The sequence below is a fragment of the Parasteatoda tepidariorum genome, chromosome 5 (genome assembly GCF_982258835.1).
Source record: "Parasteatoda tepidariorum strain Cologne lab strain chromosome 5, Ptep-v5.0, whole genome shotgun sequence".
Classification (NCBI taxonomy): Eukaryota; Metazoa; Arthropoda; class Arachnida; order Araneae; family Theridiidae; genus Parasteatoda; species Parasteatoda tepidariorum.
In genome coordinates, this window is record NC_141759.1 from 52,920,087 (window position 1) to 52,937,184 (window position 17,098).

The window sequence follows — 17,098 nt, forward strand, 5'->3', positions numbered from 1 at the left end:
TTCAGACAGAAATTTAAGCAGTTATAGAACAGGGTGAATAGGCAATAGTCATATTTTTAAAAGAATTTGTGATATTTTATTCATTAAAAAAAAGTTTTGCTTTTGTTAAAAAAAATATTTTTCAAAAACTGCAAATTTTGAGTGGTATGAAAACAAACTTTTATGTATGGTGTTTAAATAGAATATCTTTCATCATTTATTGTCTAACAATCTTTATTTGCAGGCTTTTGTAATTAAAAATTAGACACCTATATTTATTGAAAAGTACTTTTTTATCAGATATAATGTATATTTTATCAAATATACATTCTGAAAAATTAATTCAATATTTATCCGTAATATAGAGCTAATTTGCTGAAACCCTATTAAGGCGATTGCAACGCTCGAGTACGCCGTCTAGCGGGAGCCTGTAAATATCAGACATTAATTTATCACGTTTTCATTTAGTTCCATCAAAATCATCGACAGAATCAGACGCCATTTTTTAGCAGCAAATAAGAAACAAAATTTCCCTAAGGAAAAGGCCGAAGAACTTGCAAAAAAATCTCCGGAATATTAGTAAATCTTTCAGGAACAGAACACGCCAAACATTTGAAGAAAAATTCCTCAATAGTTTTTAATTTCTATTATCAACAAACTTGCAACTGATGACTTCCGATTTCGGATACTGTTACAGATGTGTGTATTAAGGTAAAATGCATTTCTTCTGTTTTCAATTCATTACGAATTAAAGTGAAGTCAACATTGCTTTCGTCATTCCAGTGAATAAATAGGAATTCAGAACATACAGAATTGTAATAGTTATAGCATATTCTTCTTCGTTATAGAATAGTATATATTTCTGTATCCATATAATTCGGAAAACAACAATAAAAAATTATCCAAGTTACTTGAAATAAAACACTTTATTTAAAATTAAAATAGTCAATCGGATTTCGGTGGAAAGTGAGCCGATATAGAGTTTAGCATAGATTCAAAACAATCATATCGCCATATGAACTCTGATAAATAAGATTCCAAATGAAATAACATTTCCAAAACGTACGTTTACCAAGATAAAGTTTCATGTTGTGGGAATTGGTACATTTTCGTTTTTTCGGTAAAGTATTTCCCTCCATATTGTCTTGTTTTTGGCAAATCCCAAAGACGAATTTTCGTAGCACTAAAAGTGGCGACAAAAAAGAATTGTTTTTTTGTTTTTGTTTCGTCAGCATTCTTTATTTTACGTTTCTTAGTTTCTAAATAATGATTTTTATTGAAACTTGAAATTTTTTGATAAAAATTGTTGTCAAAAAACTTTGTTTACAAAATTAAATTTTATAAAATTCTGAGGCTTATGCATACTTTTTGTTCATTTTAATTTTTGAAGTAATATGATTCCTAATACTATGGAATGTAAAGTTTAAATGGGCCTTTCATGTTATATCATTAAATTTAGTAATACTATTTCTCGGGCATTAGGTTTTAACTTTTATAACATATTTTTTTCTGTTAATGTACAAATATTTTTCCGATGTGTTCTGGATATTCCTTCTCTAATAAAAAGAGATACCATTTTGTTTTCGTTTGCATAAGAAAGAATATCAAGCATTTTTCTTTTTTAAATTTAATTAGCCACAATAAAGAAGGAACGTTGCAATGCTACGTGCTACATTAACGACGTCTCTAAAGTAACTGAATGACTGTTCATATAGAAATCGCAGGTATTAGTCTCATACAACAACGCCGCCTATAGTTCGTTGCGATCGCGAATAATATGGTTCAACTTAGCAACACATTAAGGTTTCAAAAAATTCAAGCGATATTATACTTCTAGCAACACATTAAGGTTTCAAACCATTCAAACGATATTATACTTCTAGCAACACATTAAGGTTTCAAAAAATTCAAGCGATATTATACTTCTAGCAACACATTAAGGTTTCAAACCATTCAAACGATATTATACTTCTAGCAACACATTAAGGTTTCAAAAAATTCAAACGATATTATACTTCTAGCAACACATTAAGGTTTCAAACCATTCAAACGATATTAAACTTCTAGCAACACATTAAGGTTTCAAAAAATTCAAGTGATATTATACTTCTAGCAACACATTAAGGTTTCAAAAAATTCAAGCGATATTATACTTCTAGCAATACATTAAGGTTTCAAAAAATTCAAACGATATTATACTTCTAGCAACACATTAAGGTTTCAAACCATTCAAACGATATTATACTTCTAGCAACACATTAAGGTTTCAAAAAATTCAAGTGATATTATACTTCTAGCAACACATTAAGGTTTCAAAAAATTCAAGCGATATTATACTTCTAGCAATACATTAAGGTTTCAAAAAATTCAAACGATACTATACTTCTAGCAACACATTAAGGTTTCAAAAAATTCAAGCGATATTATACTTCTAGCAATACATTAAGGTTTCAAAAAATTCAAACGATATTATACTTCTAGCAACACATTAAGGTTTCAAACCATTCAAACGATATTATACTTCTAGCAACACATTAAGGTTTCAAAAAATTCAAGTGATATTATACTTCTAGCAACACATTAAGGTTTCAAAAAATTCAAGCGATATTATACTTCTAGCAATACATTAAGGTTTCAAAAAATTCAAACGATACTATACTTCTAGCAACACATTAAGGTTTCAAAAAATTCAAGCGATATTATACTTCTAGCAATACATTAAGGTTTCAAAAAATTCAAACGATACTATACTTCTAGCAACACATTAAGGTTTCAAAAAATTCAAGCGATATTATACTTCTAGCAATACATTAAGGTTTCAAAAAATTCAAACGATACTATACTTCTAGCAACACATTAAGGTTTCAAAAAATTCAAGCGATATTATACTTCTAGCAATACATTAAGGTTTCAAAAAATTCAAACGATATTATACTTCTAGCAACACATTAAGGTTTCAAACCATTCAAACGATATTATACTTCTAGCAACACATTAAGGTTTCAAAAAATTCAAGTGATATTATACTTCTAGCAACACATTAAGGTTTCAAAAAATTCAAGCGATATTATACTTCTAGCAATACATTAAGGTTTCAAAAAATTCAAACGATACTATACTTCTAGCAACACATTAAGGTTTCAAAAAATTCAAGCGATATTATACTTCTAGCAATACATTAAGGTTTCAAAAAATTCAAACGATACTATACTTCTAGCAACACATTAAGGTTTCAAAAAATTCAAGTGATATTATACTTCTAGCAACACATTAAGGTTTCAAAAAATTCAAACGATACTATACTTCAACGCATTTCAAAATTAAAAGTACCCTCTCAATATTTCCGGAAAAATTCTAAACTCCTACATATTATTTATTTGAGGTTGAGCGTGATATTCTAATTATTATAAACACGCTTATCAAATACATGACGTGATGCTAATTTGTTTTCAGGGTTAGAAATACCATCTGAGTTCGCACGCTTAACCAAATCATTTGTATGAGGACTAAAGAGTATTCTTTTTCAATTCTCATAAAATATGCTTGGCTGCTTTTAGCGATAGACACCGCCAAAGTACCTCTTTCAATCAAATCCATTTCAATTCTAAAACCATATGGAAATCACTTAATAAATAATTTTCACTCTTGCTTCTTTTTCTATTAAGATTTGCCGACGTTCTTTTGTTGAGCTTCAACTCGAGGTCGGTGAAACTTCTCTTCTTTCTAAAACACTATTGTCAAGAAGCCAATTCTGCTTCACATGTTTCTTGTGAAGACCGTTACTTGACCTCTCTTTTTTTTTCTTCTTCTTCATAAAGGAAAGAGCAAAACAAATTGGCCGCTTTCTCTGAAACGCTTTTTATCTGTTTCTCTCTGTGCCGCCATTAATTTTTTATTTTGGTCAGTCATCGGTGAAAATGAAATTGTATGTCTGTAAATGCTTTCGCTTGACTTCGTTTACGGATATTGATTTTTTTTTTTTACCTTCAATAAATAAACTCTAAACATTGCTTTTCCCTATTGCCTAATCTGTGTAATCCTTTCTGTTTTTGGCACGCTTATGTAAACCTATTTTTAGTTTTTTTAAAAAAGTCGCTTGAGTCTTATAAACTTTCAGTGTTAGTGTATATTTTTGTATCAAATATTTATGCACTAGGGCAATGCTCCCCAACCTCTTTATCACCACGGATTGGTCAACACTTCATAGTTTTACCACAGCGGCTAAAAAGGGGGAGGGGCGAACGTTGATTGCTTATGTTTTAGAGGTTTAATAATCTTAATTTTATTTTATTTAAACATAAATTCAAAAGAAAATACAATTACATGCGTGGGAGCCGCGATGGCTCAGGAGATAAAGCGTTCACCTTCCAATGCGGGGAACCGGGTTCGAATCCCAGTCGATACGAATTCCGCAACCGGCTTGCACTGACCACAGTGCTGACGTGAAATATCCTCAGTGGTAGACAGATCGTGGGATAGAGTCCCCTTGCCGTCAGGCTAACCGTGGGAGGTTCTCGTGGTCTTCCTCTCCATGTAACGCAAATGCGGGTCAGTTCCATCAAAAAGTCCTCCACGGAGGCGACTTTCTCCCAATACTCGATCCAGGAGTTCCCTTGTCTTTGGGATTAGGTTCAAAATTGCAAGGCTACGGAGATGAACATTAGTAGCCGTAAACCCGAAAAATTGGGTCGGCTGTTCAACGACGGTTTTAAAATAAAATAAAATAAAATTACATGCGTGGGAGCCGTGGTGACTCAAGCGAAAGAGCGCTCGCCCTCCAACGAGGTAACCCGGGTTCGAATCCCAGCGGTGCATGATGGATACTAATTCCACACCCAGCTCACACCGGGTCCGTCTATATATCCAAAATATCCGCAGCTCTTGACAGATGATGGGTTAGAATCTCATTGCCGACAAGCTAATCGAGGAAGTTTTTCATGGTTTTCCTCTCCATGTAACGCAAATACGGATTAGTTCCATCAAAAAGTCCACCACAAAAGCAAATTTTCCTCCAGTACTTGACCCAGGAGTTCCTTTGTCTTTGTGTTAGGGACCACTACACTAGGAAACCTATATCCACTATTATATTCAAATATGATCAAAACTACCAGAAAACGGTAAAATTTAGCATGTTTCTGGTTCTGAGGGAACACCAAAAAACTTAGTTTTATCGAAGCTCTTTTGTTATTAATTTTATAAAATTAACAATAAAGTATGGTTTCATAATATGTGATAAATGTGGTAAAATTTAGTAATTTTATCATGATATCTTGGAAAACGGCATAAAAACTATTTATTTGTTTAAATTTACTCTTCAGTTTATTATTTTTACTAAATGTGTTATATATTATAAGAGCTTATATTTTGAAAACCAGAATTTCCAGTAAACCTTTATCATCTGAACGGGAAAAATTGCCAAATAAATGGTTTAAATACTGCATATTTTGGTTTCATTAACAAAGTAGTATTTTTTTTTTTTTTTTTTTTTACTAGAAACGTTACTACCATACAGTACGGTAATTTTACCAGAATGTTTGTCTAAGGGTAAGTTTTTCTCTTGTGCTGCATGAATTAATTAGTCAAATTGTATAGTAACATATGAAACTATTTCTATTTTCCAATTGCCTAATTTATATAATCTTTTTAGATTCTTTTAATCCTTTTTTTATGTAAACCTATTAGTTTTTTAAAAGAGTGGCCCCATTTTATGAAATTTTAATGTTTGGTCATGCTTCTGTAACAAACATTCATGCACTGGAAAATCCATATAAGTTTATAAGTTTGCCACTTTTAGTACAATAACTAATAAGCCAGATTGTAAACTAGCATATTTAACAACATCTACAATATTATACTTTTTTCTGATTTACATGTTCAGTTAGTCAACGTAAATTGTTCCTCTTCAATTCTTGTTATTTTTTAACAATTAAATAATATAAATATTTTATCAAACAATTTTTATCAGTCAAAACTTTATTAAATTTCGACTTGTTTACATAAATTATCTAGAATTTTTTAGACAATTGTCGACGTTGTTGCACCTTATGAGACATTTTTTTTAAAGCACCTCAATTATCGATTTTCTTATTTCTACTTTTTTGTATTTCGATACTTGCTGCTATATCATGATTATTTTTTTTATATCGAGTGTAATAATTTTGCATTATTGTTTAGTGTTTACGAAATAATGAAACTAAATTGTACAACTCAATATTATGCATAGTAATTTTTTAATATATCTTTCTTAATTTTGTTTAAATTCAAACTCAAATATATATATATATATATACATTTTTCTGTTCTGTAAACAGCAATACAGAACAAGAATATTCTAATACTGAATACAATTTATCTGTTCGATTTTTTTTTTAAGAAATTCACCAGCCTTTTACTTTTTTTAATCGATAGTATACTTCAATTTCACTAGTGATTAATACAACTTTCGCCATCATTAAATTTTAGTCAGGTATAACCTAGAAAGTATTTTATGCACGCATAGAAATTCCATAACGAATTCAAATTCCCATTGTTTTTAAGATGTTATTTTAGATATCAACATAATTAACTCAATTTATCCTTTTCTTTGGACAATGATTAAAATATTTCTCTTCTTCTTGAATATCGTTGAATTGAAGTGAAATGAATTTTTACTTTTTATCGATCGGTGGCTGGCTAAAAACAATGTTTATAAATGAACTTTAACAATTGAACGAGCTACTTTTCACGGCCACGATTCTAATTTTATCAGTTGGCTCAAACGATAATCGTGATGAGTGAATCTGGCAACTCTCTTTTATCAATTCATTGATCTGGCAGTGAAATTAAGGGAAAATATTATAGATATGTAGATAACTGGGCACGCTCTTGTGAACGACTATACCCTTAGAAAAAGGGAAGCAAAACTAAGGCGTTGAAGAAATCGCCTATTGTTAAGTGTAGAATGTTTAAACTTCAATTATTTTTTGTTCCATTCGTATAACCGCGATGGCTGGTTGCTCGCTCGAAACGGGGTCATGGTTGCAGGGGAAAAAGAGAGCACTCTTCTTAAGGTCGTTGAGCGATTCTCAAGGCAGCGATTTTTTTAAAGTTATTGTTCTATCATACTTAAAATAAGATTTTATTCCCTAGTTTGATCCCCATGTATGGAATCATAATCCTATGCGAATCGAAGATTATTCAAGCTTCGATTATTGAAGCAAACTATCAAATTCGCTCATTTGAATTGAAGTGAAGCGATGACATGAGAGATTATTTACCGTAAATACAAACAAAAGGCTAAAGGTTTTGATTTTTCTCAGAATACTACGAGAGTTCAATTTGTCCTTCAGCGAAATGGCGTATTTGTTCTTGGATGCAAATTTCATTGTCCTCCGCGATGTTCGATACTAATGTGATAAGATTCCTGGACTAAAGCTTACAGATTTATTCCATCTTCGGAATACATCGGCAATGCTTGAGCGAATATGTAGGCATTTTATGCATATATTTTGATAAATAAAAAAATCAGCGAGCAAAATAAATATCTTTAACTTGAAATTACATGTTTTACCTTGTTTGTATAATGTTAGAGTTAAGAATAAGAACTTGAATTATAGTTTAATCTTACGAATTCCTCCCAAATTAGAAAGAAATAGAATATACTTTAAAAATGTTAAGGGACGTTTTAAAAAACACTCTAATGTCCAGGCTAAAGAAACTTTTCAACTAAAAAGGCTTTGTCATGAACTGTTTTCTAATGTTTTCATGTATTCTGAATTTAATTTTTATAAATTACATTAACATGTTTTCACATTAATCTCTTCATTTATTTAAAAAAAACTCTGCAACTTATCATTTTGTAAATAAATGTACAACAAAATATTTCTAGAAACTCAATTGTTGCCCAAGTGCTGAAGTGATGCAACAAACCTACAATAATAAGGAATTAAAGTAATGAACCTGCAATAATAGAGAATTAAAATCTCATTGTAAATTTTACTCAAAGTAACTATAAAATCGCATTTTATTTACAACTTTTCTAATTTAATTGATTCATTTTGCTTGAATTAGTTTTTGGTTAGCTTATTGTGGCAAATGATATGAATCGAAATATGTATACAATGCTGGGAATTTTTTATTAAATGTTAAAAATTAGCCAATTTATACCTTTGAATAAAAACGTACACTTATGTTCAAAGTAGTAGTACAAAAATTAATACAATTTGGTCTTATTTTTCACTATAACCCTTCTGAAACTATCATTTTATTTTTAACTCTAAGACTTATACTTATTTTTAAAATGTAATATTTTTAAATGCATATCTTAATCAATCTATAAACAAAAATGCGTGTTAGGAATTTTAAAATTAAAACTATATGCATGCAATTTTTTAAAAAAACTGTGTATACAATTTAAAAACTTTTTTTTTGTATGCTGTATAAAAAAAAGTCATAACTATAGCGTCAAATAAACTTTTCAGGGCTGTCATCTTACATCTTATATAATTTCTCATCGCATGAGCAATCAACGAATATTTGTTCTTAAACCATACTATTTCATCTTTAACCACATCAATTCATCATTATGTATTGAAATCATCATTCACATTTCAGCCATCTTAATGTTGCTTTGCGACTTTAGCTTAACATCTCTAAATTATTGATGGCCCACCTTATTATCATATATTGTTCTAATGGTCAATTTTCGCATTAGAACAACTTTTGTCGAATAATAATGATATTTGAGACGAAGAACAATGGATGTTTCAAAAAAGAATTATGGAATTTGGTATTAAAATAGATCTAATAAATTCCCCGAAGCAAGATTTAAGTGCAATTTAAAATGTATGTGTTCCCATGAAAATCAATAACCCATCATGTTCCGATCGAAACCGAAATACAACTTCATTAAAATCGAAAAAGAATAGTATTCCACTTTCCCAATTCGATCGTGACATGCACCATCGCAACCAATAATCGCTTTTTAAACAGCATAACACACCGCCGCCCCATTGTTATAAAGAACTGCGCTCTATTACAGGACCCAATCCAATGGGTAATAGGTTAATGGTGATTTAAAACACCACATAAACGGCAACAAGATCAATCGGAACACAATGAATCGGTTCAAAGTCCGACCCTTAAGGAACTAATTTTATAAGGGCAAACAGAAACCTCACAGTTCCCTTGAGTTCGTAAAACGGTTACCCATTATCCTACTATTCAAAATTTATTTTTATCTAGCAGGTGATTTGACCTTCATTAAAAATAGCTTAGGATGTGTCAATGTTTATTACGTTGTCAATCACTTTCATGATCGATATTGTTATTATAACTCAAACGATCTTCTGAGGAAAAGCAAACGATAATTTAAAATCCCTATTCATAAAATAACGCTAAATGAATGTAAGGGAAAATACAGCATATTAGGGACAGATATTGATGTTCCATATCGTCCTTGAGTTTGAAGTTTTTTTTAGCATGAAGACCGACTATCATTAAGGATAAATTTAGCAATATTACGAAATATAAAATCTTCATTAGTTTTCTTACTGTTATCATGTTATCAACATAGTTTTTAGAGCTCAAACGATTTTATTTTAAAGAACTATATCACAAAAATTAAAGTTTGAATATAACTTTCGAACCCACTTTTTAATCGACCAATCAATTCCTATATTTTATTCAGTGGAATATTTCGGTATTTAGTGGAATAAAAGTTTATTCGGATAAAAATCATAAAAAATTATTAATGCTAATGTTTTCATATTGTTCTTTTTTAGCTACAATATTTCAAATACACTAAATAAAAAGCGTATATTACCACTATGCAAAACTTTTTACTTCTACAATTATGAAATAATTAACAAAATTACATTACACTATATATATTTTGTTGCTCCCATATCTTTATTATGAAAGTATACTAACTTTTTAAAGTATTACTGATATTTAATGGTATGATGGACTTGGAATTTCAGCATATTTTTATTAAATATATGCATACATCTTTTTACTAAATATGAAGCTCACGAAGTTCAACACTCTCTTTACTGTAAAGATATAAATTTAAGATTTGCGTCTTACTCAGTTTTAAATTGCTTATTTATTCTAACTTTCAGGATCTAGCTTCAACTTAAAATTATTAAATTAGATAAGAAAAACGCAAATCTGATTCATACAAATTTGATGCCAAAGGTATATGTACAAACATATTAATTCAACGTGCGTCTTTGCAACGAACATAAAAAAAGTATTTAGCATTTTCCTTTCTCTATTTCTCTGTAAGAGGTATCATTTAGTTAGAAACCCCTTTAAGTCTATTACGAAAAACAACTTAAATACCAATCTAATTTCACTCCTTTAGACACTACCTCTGCATCTGTATCCCATTGAGTTACTTTCTTAATAACGCCACGCAGAGAAAGTTACAAAAACATGTTTTGGGATTTTGGAACCGCAAATACGCACAGTGGCGCATTTATATGAGTCACTTAAATTTATAGAAGAGTTCTTTGGCCTGATCTGGAAGGAATTTTTATTCTTTTAAATTATTTATACCTGTCATTTTTAACTTGGCAACAAACGTTTTATTCTAGAGATGAATGATGTTGAGAAACATTGACTTATTTAAATATATAATTTTCAATAAGCGTAAAAATAACTCTTCCAACTGTGGTTATTAAAATTCTCTGTGCTAGAATATTAATTGTTGAATAAATATGGAATCTTCTTTGTTTGCAATTTAAATCCCGGAAATAGTAAATCAAAAAGATTTTATTTATTTTTATTTTTTCATTCACTTTGTTTTAAATAACCCTATTTAAGTAAAAGTTAGAAATAAATATATTATTTTTTTCTCATTATTTTGTGCAGATATATATATTCATTGTAATCAGGACAACACAAACTGAAAACTGTTCTAAATAAATACGAAAAATAAAGACAGTAATGTAGAAAATAAACACAAAACTCTTATTAACGCTCTAATCTAATAGATAATAATCTTCCTCAAAATACATAAAACTGACACAATATAAATTTTTCTTACTACAGAAATCGATTTAAGAAAAATTAGGATTTAAACAAGATTTCAGCGGAAATTAATTAGCAAATGCTGTTTACATAAAATTTGTTTGCAGAAATATTTTTGTCATAAACAGTCAATTTAATAAGTTCCTTTATTCATAAATCTGTATAATCTCTGAAAAACGGTGCTATAAAAAAAAAAAAAGGTGAACGCTGTTTTTATTCATTACACTATTGATTTCACAAACTCTGTTCCTATAATACTATACAAACATTTCTTAGCTTTACTTATTCAAAAAATGCATACTTAAAAAGTAATTAAATTTAATTCAATAATATGGATGAAAACTAAAGCACGAAAAGATAGAAATGTTATCATTTTATAATTTTTCCTTTTTTAATTATATTCTTCTATTATATCTGGTCTGGATCATATTTAAATTTATTTATTTTTTTGAGTAATATATTTTTTGATTATATAGTTCTATTTTTTATTTATATTATTCTGTTATTCCAACATTATATTTAAATTTCACGAAGTATAACACGATTTATTTTAATCCTACGTCAGACAATATCAATTTCAACTATATATGCCTTCTGGCAGACCATTAAAAACTAGTCTTAGTGCAAACATGGAAAGTATAAAAAGCGAGATTGTAATGTATGCCAGTCTACTTCTTTGTTGAACACGAATTAAAAAAGAGAAGCATCCTCCTTTGAAATTACAGTAGTTGGTGATATTCTAATTATCATCTGCAACTCATATCATTTTTCCATTTTACATGATAATTATTCCCTGAACATGCACCAGTAAAACAGAAAATTCGAACGCATGAAGGAATCTTCGACAGCCTACAATTTTCGGTCCAGTGAATTTCTTCGGCTGATCTGGCAACAGTTTCATTGAGATGATCGTCTGCCAGTTCTTTCAAACAAAAAAGAACACATGAAGTAAAACTCCATCGTGAAAATGATTGCTTTTCACTACTTCATGCAAGAAAAAACTGACGCTTTTATGTTTCATAATATGGGTCAATAGTGTTAGGTGAAAATAGAGAAAAACGTTGTGGGTACTTCTCTTTAAATGGTACCATGATAAATACCACGAGATTTGACAGTTTTCAGTTAGCGGTCACTTTAATTGTTGCTAAAGACGAGTAGAAATTTGCTCGCTGATGTGAATTTTTTTTTCTGACGATTTAGATTCTCAATCAGAGCGTTGCCATTATATAACAAATGATTTCTATTTTTGTGTTTTTTATATGTAAAATGTGAAATGGCAGATAAGTGTCCCTGAGTGTTATGCGTTAGGGATAATAAAGTCCATTAAGGAAAGATTTATATCAAGAATAAATTGAAGTTTAAATACTGTTTTGCTATGAAAAATGAATTATGTATATATATATATATATATATATATATATATATATATATGCTACACGCAAATAATGACACGCCGGCATTCTATTGAATGACAAATGCCATTTAGGCAAAGTATAAAAAAACGTCCTGATGAGGTTGTTAAATGCATTTCTGAAAATTAAAATGCTATTCTGAAAAAATAATGAGAGTGCCATTAAAAATAATTTATTCAAAATGCGTAAAGAGAAATGAAAGTTGCACAAAACATAATTTATGCCTTTCTTGTTAAGGGGAATAAAACTTTCATATAAAAAATAAGAAATTGATCAACTTGTTGCAACATGGCAGGTTTGACCGACATTCTGAATTTGACATTTTGGAATGACGTTTTGACGAATCAGAAATGTATTTTATACTTTGCCTGTTTCTCATTTGGCATTCTATAGAATGCCTAGGAAATACGTGAAATATAAATCATTTCATACTTTGCCGGCTGGTTTTAGGCATTATATACAATGCCTAGGCATTCGATTCCGTATTTCAAACATTGCCGGTAACATATCTATATACTATTCCTTAACTTTACTTTTTGCTTTTTTTTTTAGTTATAAGTATATATAATCTATTTTATTTTGTATATTGTTGAAATGTTATCAGCATTAATTTGAATTTTATATATTCTGTAAATGAATTTTTCTAAACATGCCTAAATTTCCACAAAATTTTTGAAATACGAGATAGTCCAGTGACTATTTTGAACGGCTTTTGAGCTCATAGTCAGATCATCTCTCCAATCTACATAATAAACTTATTTAATTTTATTAATGAAGTAAACCTTCCATATCTTATACTAAATGTATTGAAATACTAATAAAGAGTAATAAATACATAACTGTATAAATGAATACTAATTACAGTTTTGTTTTGTATAGGATCACATCCAAGAAGTGCTCAACAAATGGGAACAGATAGACGATGAGATATGGGCCAAAATTATATGCATGGAAAGGAACAGAAGAGTAGCTAAGGCATACGCCCGAACACCTGTACTCACAGTTAACGGCTCTTCAGATGGATTCGATGGCTACAAGTAAATATTTCAATTTTATCACTAGTTATTTATGACTAGTTTAGTTTTGATCCACTAGTTGAATGGACTGTATCTTAGCTGTTGTTATTACAATAAAATTAATTGCTCCCTAAATGTAAAATTTAGCCGTGGTGTAGTCGATAGGGGCTACGCTAGTGGAGAGCTACGAGTCGTGAGTTTAATTCTGTCAGTCGATTCAGCAAACGGAGTAGATGTGCAACAAGGTTATGTTAAATCTGCAGTGACTAATAGTCCTCTCGTTTGTTATGGTGTGAAAGTTTGGAGAGAGAGGGGTACCAGCTGGTGCTAAACCGTCGTCTGAAATTAGGTGACATTCTTGCCATAGTTGTTAAAACATAGATTGCTAGCGAAATTGCTTTGTCATGAATAGAAACAGCCACTTGGTATAAACAAATAGGGGAGAGTCGGGTTGCCCCGCCCACTTAAGGAGTATTGCTTATATTTCTGTATAATAGTGAGTAATAATCAATATTTTTGTATGTTTCTATTGTTTTACCATCTAATTAAATAATGCAAAAGGAATAAACCAAAAAAAGAATAGTTTAACTTAAAAAAATAGAAATTTGAAAAAACATGTTTTTCAGCTCTTCTCAAAATGTGTCGGGTAGCCCCGCCCAGTTACAAAAATTATGTTTTTTGACTGTTTTTTCAGGTATAAATGAAAGCGACCAATGTATTGACAATAGATAAACCTCATTTATCATTTTTATCACAAAATTATTTTATTTATTACATATTTATATACTTTTAGTAAATTCCATCATTTAATAACAATCATTTAATAACAACAATATTTGTTGTTAAAGATGCATATAACATTCAAATTTGAAGCAATAAAATAATAATCTTTGCAACCGTACATTTATCGACGAAATAAAATTGGGCGGTGATACCCGATATTCATGTGAGCGGGGCTACCCGAAATCCAATTTTTTTGTAAATTTGTAATTACTCGAACAATTTTTCACATAGAAACTTCTTTCTTTGTGCAAATTAAACTTCAAACTACATACTTTAATGCTGTATGTATAGAAAAAATAATTTTTTTAGTATTAAAATGAAGTTTAATCGAAACATTCAACCAATTTTTCTTAATTTCATGACTACTTTATTCAACATATTTGGTTAAAAGTTGAATGAAATTCATATTTGTCGGCGGTGCCTACTAGGCCAGTGGTTCCCTAATGATAATCCTCATAGTCCCCTAGGGTTACGTGGAAGATTGACTGGGGTTCCGAGAGTTAAGACTTTTATTTAGGAAGTTTTTTTTTTTTAATTGAAATCTGTTTTTATAATTAGATCTAATATAAAAATCAACTATAATCTATTATGTATTTAATATTTTGGTTGCCTTAATGAAATTAAAGTGCAGTTGAAAAAAATGGCTATTTAAAAAAATCTGTATATTTTTTCAATTACAGTGCTTGGAATAAATTATGAAACAGGCATGCATTATGCCTTTGTAAAAAATTGCTGAGCATTTCCTATCACGCTTTTCAGATCAAAATAAAATAAATTCGTTAAAATGAATGTTTCCCTATTAAGCATTTTCAACGTTTATAGAAATTCGTTTTTTTAATTTCAGCAAAAACCATAATTCGACCTATTTTTATTTATTTTCAGCATATATATGTACACCAAAAACTAGCTCTTAACTAGTCTAAATTCAGCTCCGGGTCTGCAAATATCTTATCTTATCTAAGATAATTAATGATAAAACGATGATAATAATTCGCTTCTGTCTTTAAATTCTTTAAAGTAGAATTTGATTAGTTAATACGTTCACAATTCTCTTTCTATTCTTTATTTATTAAAAAGGTGTTCCGCCGAAAGAAGATAGATCATTTAGCGTTCCAAACCCGAAAAAAAATTGGAAGCACCCGTTCTAGGCTATGGTGCTGCCACCTAGGAAGTTTAAGTAAAATCACAACTAATCCTGTTTTTAAAAAAAATAATATAATTTTATGATGTATATTTTAGTTGTGTACATGGAGGGTATTAATAAGGCCTATTTACTAAATCTTTTTATTTTAAGAGTCTCAGAAAACTTAACGTGCTCGCATACAAATGTATTAAAAGAATTCTATTCTGTCTGATGCCAATTCTTTACAAGCTCTCTACGTAAGCAAGAACGTATTCTAATAAATATGCATTTTAAAAATTTCTTTACAATTTAAAAAAATAATAAATAAAGTAAAATAACTTTAATTAAATTTTAGAAAATGTAATAGCATAAAAATTTGAATGCAAGCTTTTTGTATTTGCAACGAGTTCATCTGGTTTTTCCCTTCTAACTTGAATTACTGAAAAAAAAATATATAAAGCCTCTTAATTATTGTGATAAAATTCTGACGTATTTAAATCCCCATTTGTTAACATATAAATTCGAAAAATTCTTTTCCTCTTAACAAATTCGAATTCAATAACTCAAACAGGTTTTAATATGGTTTCTTTTCAATTTCAATCACTTTTAAAAAGAGATTAGAACTGTGGCTTAACAGTGAGTTTAATTAGATTTCTCGGAATGAGTTCGAAAAATTAGGTCTCGTGTTCAACCCGAACAGACGATTATTTTTCGCCTTTCAATTTACATACTTTAGGCGTTACTGCGTGTGCGAAAATAAAATCTTGCGAAATCATTTGAAACTAGAAGTAGGTGACTAAACTCTTTATGCCTCCGTTTCGATTTATTACTTATTTTAAATCTATCATTATTTTAAGAAATTTTGAGTAAGGAAAGGTAATTGAGGGAGGAGAGAGTATAAGTACAGAATTATTTATTCATGTCATGAAATAAATTTTAAAAAGAATCAGAAATCTAATAAATAATATTCATAAAATTCGTCAAGGTTATCTATTCTGATCATTAATGAATATTTTTGAACAAAACATTGAGAAAAATAGTTATTAATAATCTTATTACGTAAAATATTTAAACGGTAAAAACTAATATATTTGTAATATAAGTTTTTCGAAATTCGAATTGTAAAAAATTACTTGAAGCCGTTTTGTTGTTATTGAATTATTATCTTCTCCGTGAGACATTTGTTGTTACACAAATAGTTTCAATCAGTTTTAACTAACCAACTTTAATTAAAAAAAATTAATTCAAAAGTGTCTATATATTTATTTAAAATATGATAAGTAATAATATCCAGGAAATAATAGTTGATTCTGTAATTGATATTATAGGTAGCAGGTTCTGTAATTGTTATTAATATTTAAATTTTTAAATCGAGAGACAATGTCAAGAAATATCGATATTTAGTTACATATCGTGATATTTTTTCAATTTAACTAATTTACAATATTTTTTCTTTGATAAATCTTTTCATGACCTGAATGAAATTTATTGACTCTCACTACAATATCGTATTCGATAATTATCGAAAACAGTCTCGATATAATCGTATTCGATATTTATCGCTGTCGATAATGACCTCAATATTAGCGTATTCGATAATAATCATTATCGATAATACTCAGTGATTCAATCAGTTTTAACTACTGTGCAATATATTTTGCTATTTATCGTTGTTATAATCGTTCTCGATAATGATTACGTTTTTATAGTTATCGATAATTATTCTATATTTATTTTGGAACAAAGTATTCGAGATTTAGCCTGAAAGCACT

General features: G+C 29.3%; 1 protein-coding gene across 2 annotated transcripts in view; it reads left to right on the forward strand.

The window, feature by feature from the left end:
- Positions 1–17,098, forward strand: part of LOC107452839 (uncharacterized) — a 141,369-nt gene that overhangs the window by 89,891 nt on the left and 34,380 nt on the right. For both annotated transcript variants that reach the window (XM_016069452.4, XM_016069451.5), the window contains exon 3: positions 13,284–13,441. In XM_016069452.4, coding sequence (XP_015924938.1) covers positions 13,284–13,441 — 158 coding nt within the window. The remainder of the gene's footprint in view (positions 1–13,283; positions 13,442–17,098) is intronic.